The sequence below is a fragment of the Tauraco erythrolophus genome, chromosome 7 (assembly GCF_009769465.1).
Source record: "Tauraco erythrolophus isolate bTauEry1 chromosome 7, bTauEry1.pri, whole genome shotgun sequence".
NCBI lineage: Eukaryota > Metazoa > Chordata > Aves > Musophagiformes > Musophagidae > Tauraco > Tauraco erythrolophus.
The window spans coordinates 37,787,305-37,802,017 of NC_141471.1; the positions used below are offsets into that span (position 1 = coordinate 37,787,305).

Sequence of the window (14,713 nt, forward strand, 5' to 3'; positions counted from 1 at the left end):
GAACTGCAGGCATTTTGATAGGAAAGCCGACTCAACGTGCTCTGGAGCTTTAACAGGCAACATTTCACAACGTTTTTATGTTGAATGACTACGTTCAAGTATCAACCTTGGGGTTTTGCCTCCTAATTCTAGCAGAGTTAAAAGACATCTTAGGAGTATATGCTATTAACATATAAGGATATTGCTCCTGACAGTTCATAGAGAGGCTTCCTCTTGATTGTGTGGTCTCCTGCATTCCCACTCAAAATATTCTCTGCCCTTTCTCCACTTCACATGCTCTTCCATTAAGGTGTAGCACTGTAGTTTTCACTCCATCTACTAAGGAAGACTAGATAGGATTACATTTGAAGCTGCCTGTGTTACTCCTCAAACAGTCAGAGGAGTCAGTGTTGAGCAGCACAAGCCACTACCCCTCTCTTCAGGTGCCAAGTACCTAAAAATACATCCAAAAAGCATCAATAAATTAAAGAAAAGCATTCAACTTGCATTTATGTAATAGAAAACCGAACTACAAAGCAACAATGGGCATCAGGTAAATGTATCCAATACAATTTGCAGGCATAATTGAAAGCATTACTGCCTAATCAGACATCTAAAAGCAAAGCATGCTCAAACGAAATGTCTATAGACTCATTAGTTGGCAGCCATTCCATTACAATCACACATAATGTCAGTGGTGCCTTGAACCTGTGCCAATGACAACAGCATAAATTTTGCATCTCATTTCTGTGGTCATAAAATTAATGATCAGCTTAAAAATACTTCTTTGCAAAAGTTATTGCACAAAGAAATGACATGAATGTGTCCCTGTTATGTAGTCACGAGGATAATTAAGGAGTTGATGACCATTAATATAATTTCTTGTTTCCCCAGAATATCGTATGGTTTATCTGGAAGTTTAAAAAAAAAGTTTAATTAACAGTAGATAGTTAATAACAAAAATATGTATATGAACTGACCATATTCTCTAGTTTCTGCAATTTAAACTAACCTCTTACAGGTTTGAGAGCAGAATCAATATTTTATGTTACCTGTAAAAAAACTCATACAACGTCTTTCCTTATTAAATGCTACCTTTTCCATTAGAGCTTATTTATTGCTTTAGGAAATAATGCGTATAAAGGGTAAGTGTACCACATTAGGAATGGAGCATAAAACAAACTCTCCTCATTGTAATGGGCTGCACTTCAGTCCCCACCCTCTATTCTGAAGATTTCCAACAGATTTAGCTGATACAAGCTGAATATAATAAACAGGGCCATATTACTTTATAAGAATTCAGTTTAAAAAAAAAAATTCCAGACTTTTGCTTCCTCTCCCAGGAATTAATTTTATTCTGCAACAGTGTGATTACAGTAATTAACTCCTCGGCACTAGAGATACTGCTTCGGCCACTGAATCTAAAAAAGAGCAAGCAAGGTGTTTCAGCCAATGCTTCCAAAAAAAACCTGCTAGTTCAGGGTCCCCAGATCACTAAGCACTTTCATTTTATTTCTAAAAACGTCTAGACAGAGCGATGCATTAAAATTTCTCAAGTATAAGAGAACTAAAACAACTCACAAAAATAAAAAGACATGCAGGTTAAAACACCCTGCTTCTTGCCATTTCAGAAGGTCCCAAGTCACAGCAGGTCAAAATCACTTCCTCCTATCCAATCTCTGCTGCGATTAGAACCCATGAAAGAAAAAACTGGATGAAGCCACCAAGCACATAAATGCAAGGTCCTCACCACACAGTTTTTTCACAAAAATAACTAGACAAAGTTGCTTTCAAACTGGCACAGGTATGCTTTAGCCCTTTGATAGCTGCAGTTGATTTTTTTAAGAAGATGCTACTGACCCAATCCACCAGTCATCTTGCAAGACTGGATTCTCCTGACAGCCACTTTCTCAATGTACGCTTTGCCACGCAATCTGCTCCGACACACTCATTCCTGAAAAGTCTTGTAGAGTCGCATATTAACATGATGGTTTTTAATGGCTTGTTTTATAACAGTCAAGCAGGAATTCTTTAGCAGCTATTTGTTAAAACAATACCGAAACAGCATTAGGTTTGTAAGCAAATAGGCTTCAAGCAAGAAAAGCAACACAACTTTTACTTGCTGAGCTGCCTCTCATTCTGATGATGCACACCAGGATAAGACCATTTTGTGCTGCACTGGTGGCTGTATCTCGTGCTGAGTGAAATTGCACTTGGCATGGACACTTCACAGATAACAGCTGCATGTAGCTGAAACGGACAATACAGTGAGTTGCCTACAATGAAACCCTCCAGACTTTCAGGGTGGACTGATATTTGGCACACTGCTAATGCATCTAATGATCTTTCCAGAAATACGTCATGACGATCCTCCAAGGACTGTGTAACAACTAAGCCATATCTTTCCCATTTATGGTTAAATACTAACAATGTATTTACGCTCCTGACTGAAAGCTGAAGTGTGTCAAAATATAGCACTCACATCCACATACTGCTCTGCTGACCAACAAGCTACTGCCTGCTCCCTTTCTCAAGTCCAAAAAGACTCCTACCTGCTGCCATTTCCTGAAAAAAACAAGTGTATAGAGACAAAAAAGAAAGTATCAACTTCACACAAAACAGAAGAAAAAAAAAAGCACAACAACAACAGCAAAATAACACCAAACAGAAAATACAAAGCCCTTGCATAATAATGTTACTCTACCAGCTTGACCATTTCCAGGAAGCAGATGTCTCAGGCTCCAGACACTCACTGCTCTGCCAAGAGCCAAAGCAGCATCTGAGTCCTTTAAAGGCTTCCTACAGGTGCTCCCAATAATCACATAGAGAAGAACACTGATGCTCTAGAGACAGGTTTATCTTCTACTATACTACAGCAAAATAAAAATGAAAGTGGACCTTCATTAATTTTTATCAGACTGAAAAGAGGCAGCTTGGCAAATGTCAAATCATACTTTCCTGCACATATAGTGCCAAAGTCATGTGCTGCAGATCTGATATAAAGGTGCACTGAGTGCTTTGTGAGGAACTCGTTCTGCAAATTCCCATATTATGACTCGATTTGGCTAGTACTTTTGGGGTCTCGCTTTCAACACTGAGCCAAAATCTTTTGTGAAAAGTGGTTAAAAATATATATTTTACTAAAATAAATGCAAAGAACAGATGGCAAGTGAGCTTCAAACACAAATACAGTTTCTCGGGCTTACAGTGCTTCTGCCAACTTTAGCAGTATTTTTAGCATAAATTGAAAACAAGGGTTTTTTAACTAAACATTTTGGCAGCCACAGTATTGATTCGATTAATCTCAAAACAGAGAAATGCCAAAAACTGTATTAACTCGGAATCTTTGACAAAGTCCAGACTTTTATATCCTTAGTGGAATACTATTCTTATAAAAAATGAATCCAATTTGTATTAAAGTTACCTTAGTTTTCAATTTCTTTCCCAATTCTAAGATCTAGAACAGGTCACCTTGAGTGTGACTATGGTTTTTTTGTTTTGCTTAAGCTTCTTAGATGAAGAGTCAAATATTTCAAATGAAAAGGAAAAAAAAAAAGCAGCAGAGCCTAAGAGAAAAAGAGATAATAACTCAATAAATAAAAATAAAATTTGTGGAAAGATTAGTGGTTTGGATATCAATATAATTGTGAATTTTTAGTTATAAGAACAACATGCACTTTCTTTGTCCATAAATCAACATTACACTTAACTGTAAAAGTCAGTGTAAAATCAGGTAACACATCAAATAGGAGAATAAAAAATTTTCCTGTACAAAGAATTACATGTTTTGAATTTTCACCATGTACCCACTTCCCCTAAAAAGTTTCATTTTTTTCAGTGTGTACACACAAAAGAGGCTTTTGCCAGCATATTTACTGACCTGACAGACAACATAGGAAGGCCTGAGGATGCAAGAAAGTCCTCAACTTCATCAATCTGGTTGCAAACAAGCATATATGCACTTTCTGAAAGTTAGAGATATGCACACGAACAATTTTGGTTTGAAGAAGCCTGGTTGTACTCGTGCGCATGCTCTTCAATTTTTTTTTATTCTTCCTTTAAACCTTCCTGCCTTATCTTTACGGAAGGTGAGATTCTGCATGCTAGTGGCCAAAGCCCAGACAACAAGAGCTCACATACAATACCTTGGGTAAACTGACTAGTCACTACATGCAAAGCCAGTGAAACTTCAAGAACATGCAAGGAGGAAAAAGAGTGGAGTGACAAGTTGATGCCCACAAGTTGATGCACCTGTGGAACAACTCACAAGCTGAAGAAGCTGCTGTTTTAGAGACCAGAGTCGAGTTTCATTATGTTATATAGGAAATACATGAATTTTTTAACGTGTTAGTCTGCTTCTTTCAGCCCCCAAAAAATTCTTCTGGATGCCTCTGGAGGGATGACAAGTCACATTTCACAAGATTCTTGAAAACATCTGGTATAGTATTGTAATTAATATATATTGATAATTACTATACCATGATAATATGGCACATAGTACGAATTATTCTTCACCTTTCAGCTACAAAGATTTTCTTATTTGCATTTAAAAATGGAGTAACAGCTACCGCAAAACAAAGAAGAGCGAATACGAAGTTTAAACATGCACAGCAGTTTTTATTTTTCCTAGTTTGTTTCAGTGTGGTTTCCACATTTCTGCTTCCATCCCTCCTTTTTTTCCTAAAATATTCTCCTTTTTCACCTTAGGTTTTGGCATATTTCTTTTTTTCTCTGGAGGGCGGAGGAACAGGAAAACGTCTCACCATCACTGCCACCTCAGCTTTTAATCTTCTCTCAAATTTTCCATTTTTCAAAGGTCTAGGAGTGCACTGAGGTATGAATGGGCACGAAAGTTGACTCCACTCAGCTGCTGCTGCTTTTTTACAGTAGTAGCTGGCCAAGAATCTGACTGCTCACCTCCATGTGGGTCCTTTGTTCTACACCCGCAAAAGTCACGCCTAATTTGTACAGGCCTAAAGCAAGAACGACACAATCAAATAAAGTTTAGCACACACTTCTTGAACTCTGAAAATTATACTAACAACCCATACCACTGAACCATATTGCCTCAAATATTTTGCAAGCAAGTTCAGCCTCTCAATTTCTTGTGAATTTTTCATACTCATGCCCATGAATTTGTAGAAATTTATCCTTGCTTGCAGAAAACAATGGTATAACTTTAGAGCCCTCATTTTCTTGACAAATACTGAAAGAAAACAAAAGTGTCAGCATTCACAAGCTTCACCATCTGTACATAGTTCTACGATTCGAACCAAAGAGATGCATCACGAAAATTAAAAAAAAAAAAGCAGCAATATAGCCTTCTTAAGAAGCAAATGCACTCTAATAAAAAGAATAAGAATGAACACAATTTTCACAGAAATCAGAGCAAGTTGTATGGTAACAATTACAGATTATATCAATTAAATCATCCATTTCACTGGAGATAATGAAACCTCATCTTTATTAATAATTTGTTGATTTGGAAAAGAAATTCTGAAACAAATTGCCAATTAAGAAAGTAAATAGACTAGAATATTCTTGACCTTCAAAAAAAGCAAACCAGTAAATGCAAACTCTGCTCTTTGTAGACAACTCTCGTGTTTATTAGAGAGTCATAGCATCAGAAAGTTATTAAATTTTCAAAAATATGCTCTCCAGAAAGTCAGATGCATTCCCAATGAAACAACCATCCCACCCAATTTCATGTTAATCATTTTCTTAATAAAATAACATTTGACTTTTCCACCCTTAATTCTGTTGGACAGTGAGGAGAGGAGGGAAACTATATTTTAACTTCGGTAAGGGTGCTGAGGTGCTACATTAAAAAAAAAAGCAAGTTATTTTAATACAATTTTTAAAGAATCACATTGTTTGAGTTTACAAAATCTTGGCAACCTTTGGGAAGTTTCAAGTTGTATATTCTCTTTCAGTTGAACTGTTACAGCTATGTAACTTGACTTATACAAGGATCAGAAATGTATGAACTTGTTGTGCCTTGTTACAACATTACTTGCCTAACACGACTTACATATTTTCACTTTATCAGGAGGCACGCTGTAGCCTACACATTTGATCCTCCTTGTCCAGAAACAGGCAGTTCTTCAACCACTGCAAAAAGTGAAGCTTTACACAGGCTTTTTTGACCTCGCACTGTGACCCTCATACCAGCATCCACAGGCTATAGGTCACGACCTCAAGAATTAGCATCGTGGAAATAAGAGCCCTTCCAGGTTTAGTTACAGAACAGAACACTGTAGCAACAAACTCCTCAGTCTTTTCTAAACTGAACTCTGCAGCTTTGTTTTAACTCCACTAGAAGACAATAGATAACCCACACTTCAGCCTTCATTACTCACACTCACACACATCGTCTCCTCTCCGACGAAGAGCCTGAGCTCCCGCTGCACTACGAAAACATTCGTTCAGCGTGGATTGAAAGCCAATACCATATTGCCACTAGATGATCCTATTAAAAGGTCAAAGAAGCATCACTACGGCATTGAAGACTTTTGAAACGTTAAGAAAAAAAGTGGAAATAAGTTATCCCAATTACAATTTTATCTCCTAAGCAAGCTGCTTTGCACGCACTTCCTCTGGGGAAAAAAAAAATAAAAAATAAATCAACCTGGATCACATGGTCTTCGGCAGTGCTACGCTATGGCTAAGTCAGTCAGACGTAAGGAGCTCCATTCATACCAAATTGAGAGCTGCGTTTCCATCAGTTCGCGTTCCCGGAGGTGTGTGCCGAGGGCCACGGGACGGTCCAGCGAGGCCTTCGCTGTGCCCCGCTGCGCCCAGCAGGGGGCGCCCTCGGCCTCGGCCTCGAGCGGCGGCGCGAGCCCTTGCCGCGCCCTGCGGCGGCGAGCGGCTGCGGGGCCCCGAGCGAGACGGGCCGGGACCGCGGCGGGGGGGAGAGGGGAAAAAGGGGGGGGGGAAAGGCTGAGACTTACCTTTATCCCGGAATTCTTGAGGATAACTGCAGAAAGAAGAAGAAAGAACATAAAGCAATGCCCGCTTGCAAACTCACAGTGCTAGAACACGGCACAGAACAATGATTAGGGTTCAACGCGATTTGTAGTTGAAACTTAGCGCTCCCTGTTTTCCCTAACAATTTTTAAGCATTTTTGGCGACGACATTGACTCAGTTTTCCTTTTGCCTTCACAGCTGAGAGAATCCCCAGCCGCTTCGAAGAAGACTTGAACAAAACCAAGCTCAGATAGAGCAGCCTTTTCTAGGAATACCAGAACACCATACTACTCAGGTATCTTAAGGTATAAACACACAAAAGCATCTTTAATTTTAGCAAGTCTTCTAAATGTTAATATATTTCAAAAAGCTTTGTGCACAAGTAAAAGCCACTAAGCATGCTTTAAAAATAAATGTCAGCAGGAAAAAAAAAAATCCACAAATACTGTGTTTATTTGCAGTAATTTATGAAATCCAAATGAAAAAGTATGAATAATTAACCAGAAATTAAAAAGTTCATGCATGCCTAATTAAAAAAATCAAATAAGAAGATATCAAGTTATTTAATGCCTAACAAAAAAATAATTCAATCAATCCCAGAGAGAAAAAAATACTGTTTCTTCGGAGATAAATATTTGTATTTCAGAAATGAAAATAATCACAGGATACAGTTCAATGTATAATGATAAATAATCAGGACAGAGTTACGTAAAATGGCATCTCAAGAAACATGCATGGACTAGAGTTTAATGTGAAAAGAAGACAACTTCACCAGAAATAACTGGCAATTAAAACACAGCTGCCAAGACCATCTTTATGGACAGAAACAGTAGCACATGTATCAGGCTAGTCAGTAGAGAGATGCTTACCAGTAACGAGCAGGAGAGAAAAGAAGGGTCTGGGGATAAGAAACTGAGAAATGCGAACAGAGGTAAAAGGCCAGATCTAATCCTGCATAGCAAGTAGCAGTTAATAGTTAGGCACAGCCCGATACGTGCAATGTGAACATCAAAGATGACTACAATGTGCATATATTTTGTAGCTTGCATGAAAAGCAAAATGCTGTTAACAGTGAATAATATTACAGGAGACAAGGAAGGAATTAGAAATTAAAATAAGACATGAAATCATGCTGTCATGTAAGTGAATAGCAAAGGATTCAGTGTCAACTGTGCTCACAGCTGCAGGTATTTGGTATTTCATCATCCAAAACTACACAGTTGAGTCATAAGACTGAAGAAAAAAAGTCAGCAGTGCTGTATCTTTAAGTCATCTGTACAGTCTCAGCTCAATAACCCAGCAGGGAAAGCATGAAAAAAAAGAGAAAGAAAATCCTGGGTCCTTAAAAAACAAAAATAATAATAATAAATAAATTGAAATGTAGTCTCCTAAGCTTTTACAGCCTGAATCAAAGGCACACAAATCTTCAATTACAAATTTTAGGACACGTCATGTCTTCCCGCAGTCAGTGTGATACAGAGAACGATGCCCTCGCCAGATGATTGTGCTGTCTTTGAAATTGTAAACAAGTTGCCACAGAGGCAGGAACATGTCATCAAAGCAAAGGTTAGGAGATATCCAACGGCAGGGATCAGTAGAGAGAAACACCTTGGAAACAATAATGGGAAAAGAACAACAAGTACTACATTATATCCTAGTTGATTAGAGTTGTAAGAGATTTTGCATAGAAAATTTTGTAGTGGAAATAAAACTACAGCCAAATGTCTTTAGCTGAATTGTTTGACTGAAATTAAAACACAACAGAACAGAGTCTCCAATCATATCTGATATTTAAAAAAAAAAAGAAATAATAAAATAAAACACAGTCCTCTGCTTGGTCTATCATAGTACTTCACTATTTTAACACTGCCGAAACAAACTTATCTATAAATAGCTTCCAGCTATGTTTCAACTTTCTATTATAGACAGAGCTAAATGACAGAATATACAGTAAAGCAAAGACAGCATTGAATTATGCTGTTTTACACCATCTGAGTACAGCAACGGGAAGCTCATTCATATTCTCACTGCATTATATTTCTCATATGTTAATGAATCTTACCACAGCAGAGGTGAAGGCAAGCTCTACACAACCAGCTTGCAATCAGGGATCAAAATATTACAGAAATTCAAACGGGACAAATCCATACAGTCCCATTTCTTTCTAAATTGTGGCAGCTTTCAGAAAGATATAAAAGACTTGAACGCATGCAGATTACTTGACAAAATCAGGACTAGACAGATTTTTTTTATTGTTAATATCATTAATGTTTATTAAAAGACTGTAAAAATTTAAGTTATCAGTAAGTGACTTTATAACATACTAAAACCATGAAGCTTGCTTACCTTGCCTTAACATCTTTTATCTTCTTAAGAAGAACTTCCTTTTTTTCTTTTGCTTTCTTGGATAGATTTTCTCCTTTTAGCGTTTGGGAAATAAATATGTCAACATCTACATAAAGAAGAAAAAAAAAAAAAACAACACACCTCAAAAACAGATAAATGCTGCTGTAATGAGTTTGTCCTGATACTACTGTGGAAAAATAAGAAAATTATTTTCAGGCCTACGCACAGCATAGTTAACCGACATTTCAGGTTCTAAATGGGATACATTTGTTCTCTGATCTACTTCTGCTTAGCACAGCAAATCCTATGGCGACATTTGATTCTTGCTCACTTAATTATGCCACATAAGTACTAAGAAATTGCAGCACTGTAACAATTATTTTCCATCACCTAAAGTAAGGGATAAAGCTAAAACATGGAAATAGCTTTTGTGCATGTATTACTGCCATGTTATTTCAGAAGTTCAAGTTACAAAAATGGTTGAATAATTTATTATTTCAGCAGTAATGCCTACCCAGCTACTAATATAGGTCACTTACTGGTTACAGTATTTTGAAGTGTTGTAACATTGTCCCTGAACTCCCTACTTGATTGAAAGTTCACATCCAAAGCCTTAATCCTGCAAACAATTAGGTAGGCACAATAACCATATAGAAGGAGTCCAGCCCAAGCGTGTACTTGAAGTTAAGCACACCTGCGCCCGCAGAATCACAAACTAAGACTATAATCTACACTGTATTTTTTTAATTCTTGTACAGAATATACATTTATATAGATATGTAGAATTCCATACACAATGTAAGCATTCCATACACTTACCATGATTCTTTGTAATATAGTAAATATCCATTCCACAGGATAAAAACTACAACAGTGACCAGGAGTTTGGGGGAGCGTAACTCCTCCAGCAGTATGTTTTCTTGGTTTGGTTAACAAAAATAATTGCTAAAAACAACTGTAAAAGTTTCTGATAGTTACTAGTCAACATACAATTATCCTGAAAACTGAAAAGTAGAAATATGACAAAAAAATCCTGCCCATACACACACACACACTTTGGCTCAATCTATGTAGATGCAAATAGATATGGATAGTAACATTTTCACCCTGTAACTTTTGAAATCAGATGAGACATTCCATTTTCATAAAAAAATACAAAACAGCCAATTGCTGTACTCAAAGGTTTGCATGCAAAAGTCTACATTTTAAAACAACATTAAATAAGTATTTACTACAGATTTTCTAACTGAAAACCTTAATTGCCTGCTTTTTTCTTTATAAAACAGAAGTTCAACAGAAACATATCCCAGTTTATATTACAGGCTGCAAGAAAACAAATTAAGTCGAAAGCTACACTTTGAGAACACTAGCATAGCTATTACAAAGATGTCGTTCCTTATAAATAATTTACTAGAGTATTATTCAGATGTTTAGATTGCTCTCTTCACAAAGCATGGGTAAAAAATCTTCATTGTTTAAAGTATTTTAGAGTTCTGAAGAATTATATTGTTCCCCCTATGTTGTTTCCCTGCTTTGGAAAATGTAATGGAGAAGCTCAAGCTTCTCCATTACATTTTCCAAAGCAGTCCTGCAGGGAAGAGAACCTACACTCAGTTCTACAGCATTCCTTCTTTCAAGAGACAGAGGAAAGGCACTTAACAGGCGTATTAATGAGTCCTCCAGACACACCCCACATAGCCTCTATACTGTACACCAACTATCCCTAGAAACATTTTGTCCTAACCCACAGAAAACTTATACATTTTCATAAATTCCAATGATCGTAATTACCGATCAGACAGGCAAATAAGGACCCATGCAATCCAAAGAGATGGACCAACTACAAAATTTAGGTCAAAAATAATGACATTTTTACTACTGAGGACAAAAACCAAAACAATCAACAGTTTTTCTCTCAATGAAACACAACAGGATTTTCCAGTACAGACCAACCATTCACTCTTGGAGGGACAGGCTGATTAAATATTTGTTCCTTCATACTTTTGCATATTTATTTCAAAAATTAAAAGGCAGCTTCAAAATTCTACCTAGGCAGCAATATGCAAAAGCTTACTCACGTTTATAAATAAGAAGCTATACTTGCACAGTAATCTTTGGCCTCTAATTAATCACAGAACTTTGCTTCGTAAGTCTTCATATAAACTTAGTGGGCTTCTTTACTTCTTGGAAAAGCTCAAAAATCAGCTGAGAACTGTGACTCGGGTTTTTGACTGAGCATCAAAGCTTTCTTCAAATACAAATGTTGAGATAACACAATTAGGGAGTATGTGGGGAAGAGAAATGAAGTTATCACAAACAAGAATTACCACTTCTGGCTTAAAATACATTGCAGATACAAAAATTTGAGGACCAACTACATTGCTGACAGAATCTGTACTTCTGGAAAAGCTTAGACTTCAACAGCAGAAATAACGCAGAATTTACAACCATGGAGGGACAGGGCAGAAGTAGATGCTCCATTTATTTTCAGTATAAGTAGACAACGAGTTGGAGGAGAGAGGGGAAGGAGTGAGAGAGAAAGAGATCAAGCATGCAGCTGATCCTGCTAAGTTTGTTGTTTCTAAAGAGCAGCAGCAGTTACAGAGAAGACATCCCTCGGATGGCTTCCCTCTCCTATGAGATTGTAAAACAAGTTCTCAGAGCTTAGATATCCACAAACAGAATGCACTGTACTCATCATGCACTACTATTACTTCCCTATGTCCAGAGAAAGCGTATAGCTTCATTCATCACAACCCCAAAATATGAAGACAGACCTGATGGATACATGATCTTCAACAGGATGCTAAAGTAGCAATATACTTGAAAATTACACATTACTGTATTATAGATTTTCTTATCTACTCATAATTACACAGAATGTTATATATCTTGCTCAAGCCATCTTCTGATCTAGCACTGTAAATTCATCCAGGATGTGCCAGATGCACACGAGATGAGTAACTTACCCTAAGCTCCTCCAGACAAGAAGCAAGAAAGTTATCTAAGTTATGATCATCCCTTCACTACCTGTTCTTCCACACTGTGGAACAGTATGGAAGGAGCAGTCCCTGCTGTGAGAGAAAGCTTAATCACTAGCATAACATAAAGGAACATTCATGAAATTTCTATGACGTTCCACAAAGTGATTTACCTTGGAATGAGAACAGAACTCAAGACTTCAGTATGACAGATGCAAGTCTCATACAGTAAACTTCAGACAGAAGCAGTAAATTTACCCATTTCTCATCACTATTCTAGTCACTAACTTGCTCCTTCTTCTCCAGGATGATCCAAAACTTCCTCTCTTCTCTGCTAGTTTAATGCTATACAGAAAAGGAAAGTGTAAACTACTAGTCACAAGCACTTGAGTGTAGATGTATTTCTTTCATGCTTCAGTCCCAGTTGTTCCACTGAGGACTTTAAAAAGTAATAAAAGATAAACTCCAAAAACAAAACCTCTTTGAACAGATTTCTGAGTTAAAAGCACTTTTACTAAACAGTTACCACGCGACAACCAAAACAAATTATCTGTTTCCATAAATTGTTTGTTTCTAACAAACTAAGCAGCTATTTAGTATCACATGTTGCAGAGACCCAGTTATTTCCACTGAAAACACTAAAATTTCAAAGAGAAGTCTGTAAACCTATTCAAAACCTCAACTTTTTTTCACCTTGTGTTAGACTGCCTAATAGCTTGAATACCCAGATTTGTTGCTGTGTTTCTTAAAGCTCATGATTTTAACTTGGTCTGAACCATGCTTCAGAGAAACTATTTGCCTCCGGACATGAACAATAACTGCCGAACTGAAAAATCCGATTGATACGATTCCCTCACAAATTGCTCTGTCAATACAAGTTACAAACTGACAGAAAAAGGAAGTCACGCTACAGCCTAGCTCTGCCCACTTCAACCAGCTCATACAGTGCAAAGCTTAATTGCCATTTCATACAGCAGTCAAAAGTTGAAAGGACGTCTTAATTTCATTTTCATCTACATTCCTTTTACAAGGAAAAAAGTTATGATTTATTTTGCATCTCATTGTTACAACATTTTGTGGATCTCCTTACTTCCATGACTATAAACAGATAACACTGCAAGTTTTTCTTTCTTTTCAGTCTTTGGGGGCTATTTTCTTTAATGAAGGCTGAAACTATGCAGATGGGCTTTTTTAAGAACGTTGTAAATTTTTAGCCGAAAGCAAGCGCTGCTGTGTTAAAGAGCACTAATCATAACAAATCACAGCACTTCTGTTGTTTACAGGCCTTAATATTGCAATCATAAGTCACACTTAATAAACAAACACATTTAGGACAGAACTACCTCCTTTTTGTGTCAGGGTGGGCAAAACAGACCCTCACAAAGGCACTCGGACTGCTCCCTGGGTCTTCCTTTCTCCCCTCCTCCAGCAGATAACCAAAACGTTGCCTATCACATTATCAAAGAGTTAATAACTTTTTCATCACCTGATGAGTTCATGCCATTCAAACGGCAGAGAACAATCATGAGCCCGTGATAAGAGAGGTGTGTGTTTCCACACACGTGGCAGGGCACCCACGCAGCTCCCTGCCCGTGACCCCAGGAGGACACAGGCTGCTGTTTCGGGGCTGCACACGCATCCATCCTACGAGAAGGGACACTTGCGTGGGCTCCGCTGGAGGATGTGCTGCCAGTCACACAAGAATGGAACAGCAGGTCAGCAGAACAATTCCTCCAGCCCATCAGCGTTTTCCCATCTCTCTCCTCCGCACACATGGACTGGGAGAGCCAGAAGCCGGCTGCAAGCCAGAGAATTTGGGAAGGCATGCCAGAGAATTTTGGAAGGTAGCTGCAAGCTAGGCACGTTTGTGCACAGACACCATCCAAAAAGGTGACCAATGTTAAACAAACTGTCATGTATCTTTCAGCTTCACATGGCCTGGCATTAGAAAGCAATTAATTAATTTGATTTCAAAGTTTTTGTGCAATTCATTAATAGGCAGCAGGTCTGAATACAAATTATCAAGCTGTATCTGTGACTGCCTGTCCTCATGAATCAAGAAACACCAGGATTTTGCTTCTGCTGTCCCCCTTCCTCCCCAAATATATTTAAAAGTCTCTCTCTAGAGTTTGCTAAACTGCCTTTAAAAACATAGATATACTTACACAGAAATAGAACACATGATGTAAGATAAAAGAGACTGACACTCTAAGTTACCTAAAAATATCACATTGATCCAGTCGAACAAGTAGGTGAGCATTCCTTTCAGCGCAGTCCTGTAAAGGACAGCCTTTAGAAACTGTTGGACCTTAAATCCCCAAAAGCAAGACAAGATAGCCTTGCCATGTTGCTGCATACAAAGTGAGTATCATGACAAATGTTGATGCTCAACAGTTTCATTAGTGATCAAAAAAGCAGAAGTCCATCCAAACTGCTA

General features: G+C 37.7%; 1 protein-coding gene across 4 annotated transcripts in view; it reads right to left on the reverse strand.

Annotated features, from left to right (window-relative positions):
* SKAP2 (src kinase associated phosphoprotein 2) overlaps positions 1-14,713 on the reverse strand; it is a 123,561-nt gene that overhangs the window by 101,636 nt on the left and 7,212 nt on the right. For all 4 annotated transcript variants that reach the window (XM_086614721.1, XM_086614722.1, XM_086614719.1 and 1 more), the window contains exons 2-3: positions 9,296-9,401; positions 6,933-6,958 (exon numbers count right to left, since the gene is read on the reverse strand). In XM_086614721.1, coding sequence (XP_086470847.1) covers positions 6,933-6,958; positions 9,296-9,401 — 132 coding nt within the window. The remainder of the gene's footprint in view (positions 1-6,932; positions 6,959-9,295; positions 9,402-14,713) is intronic.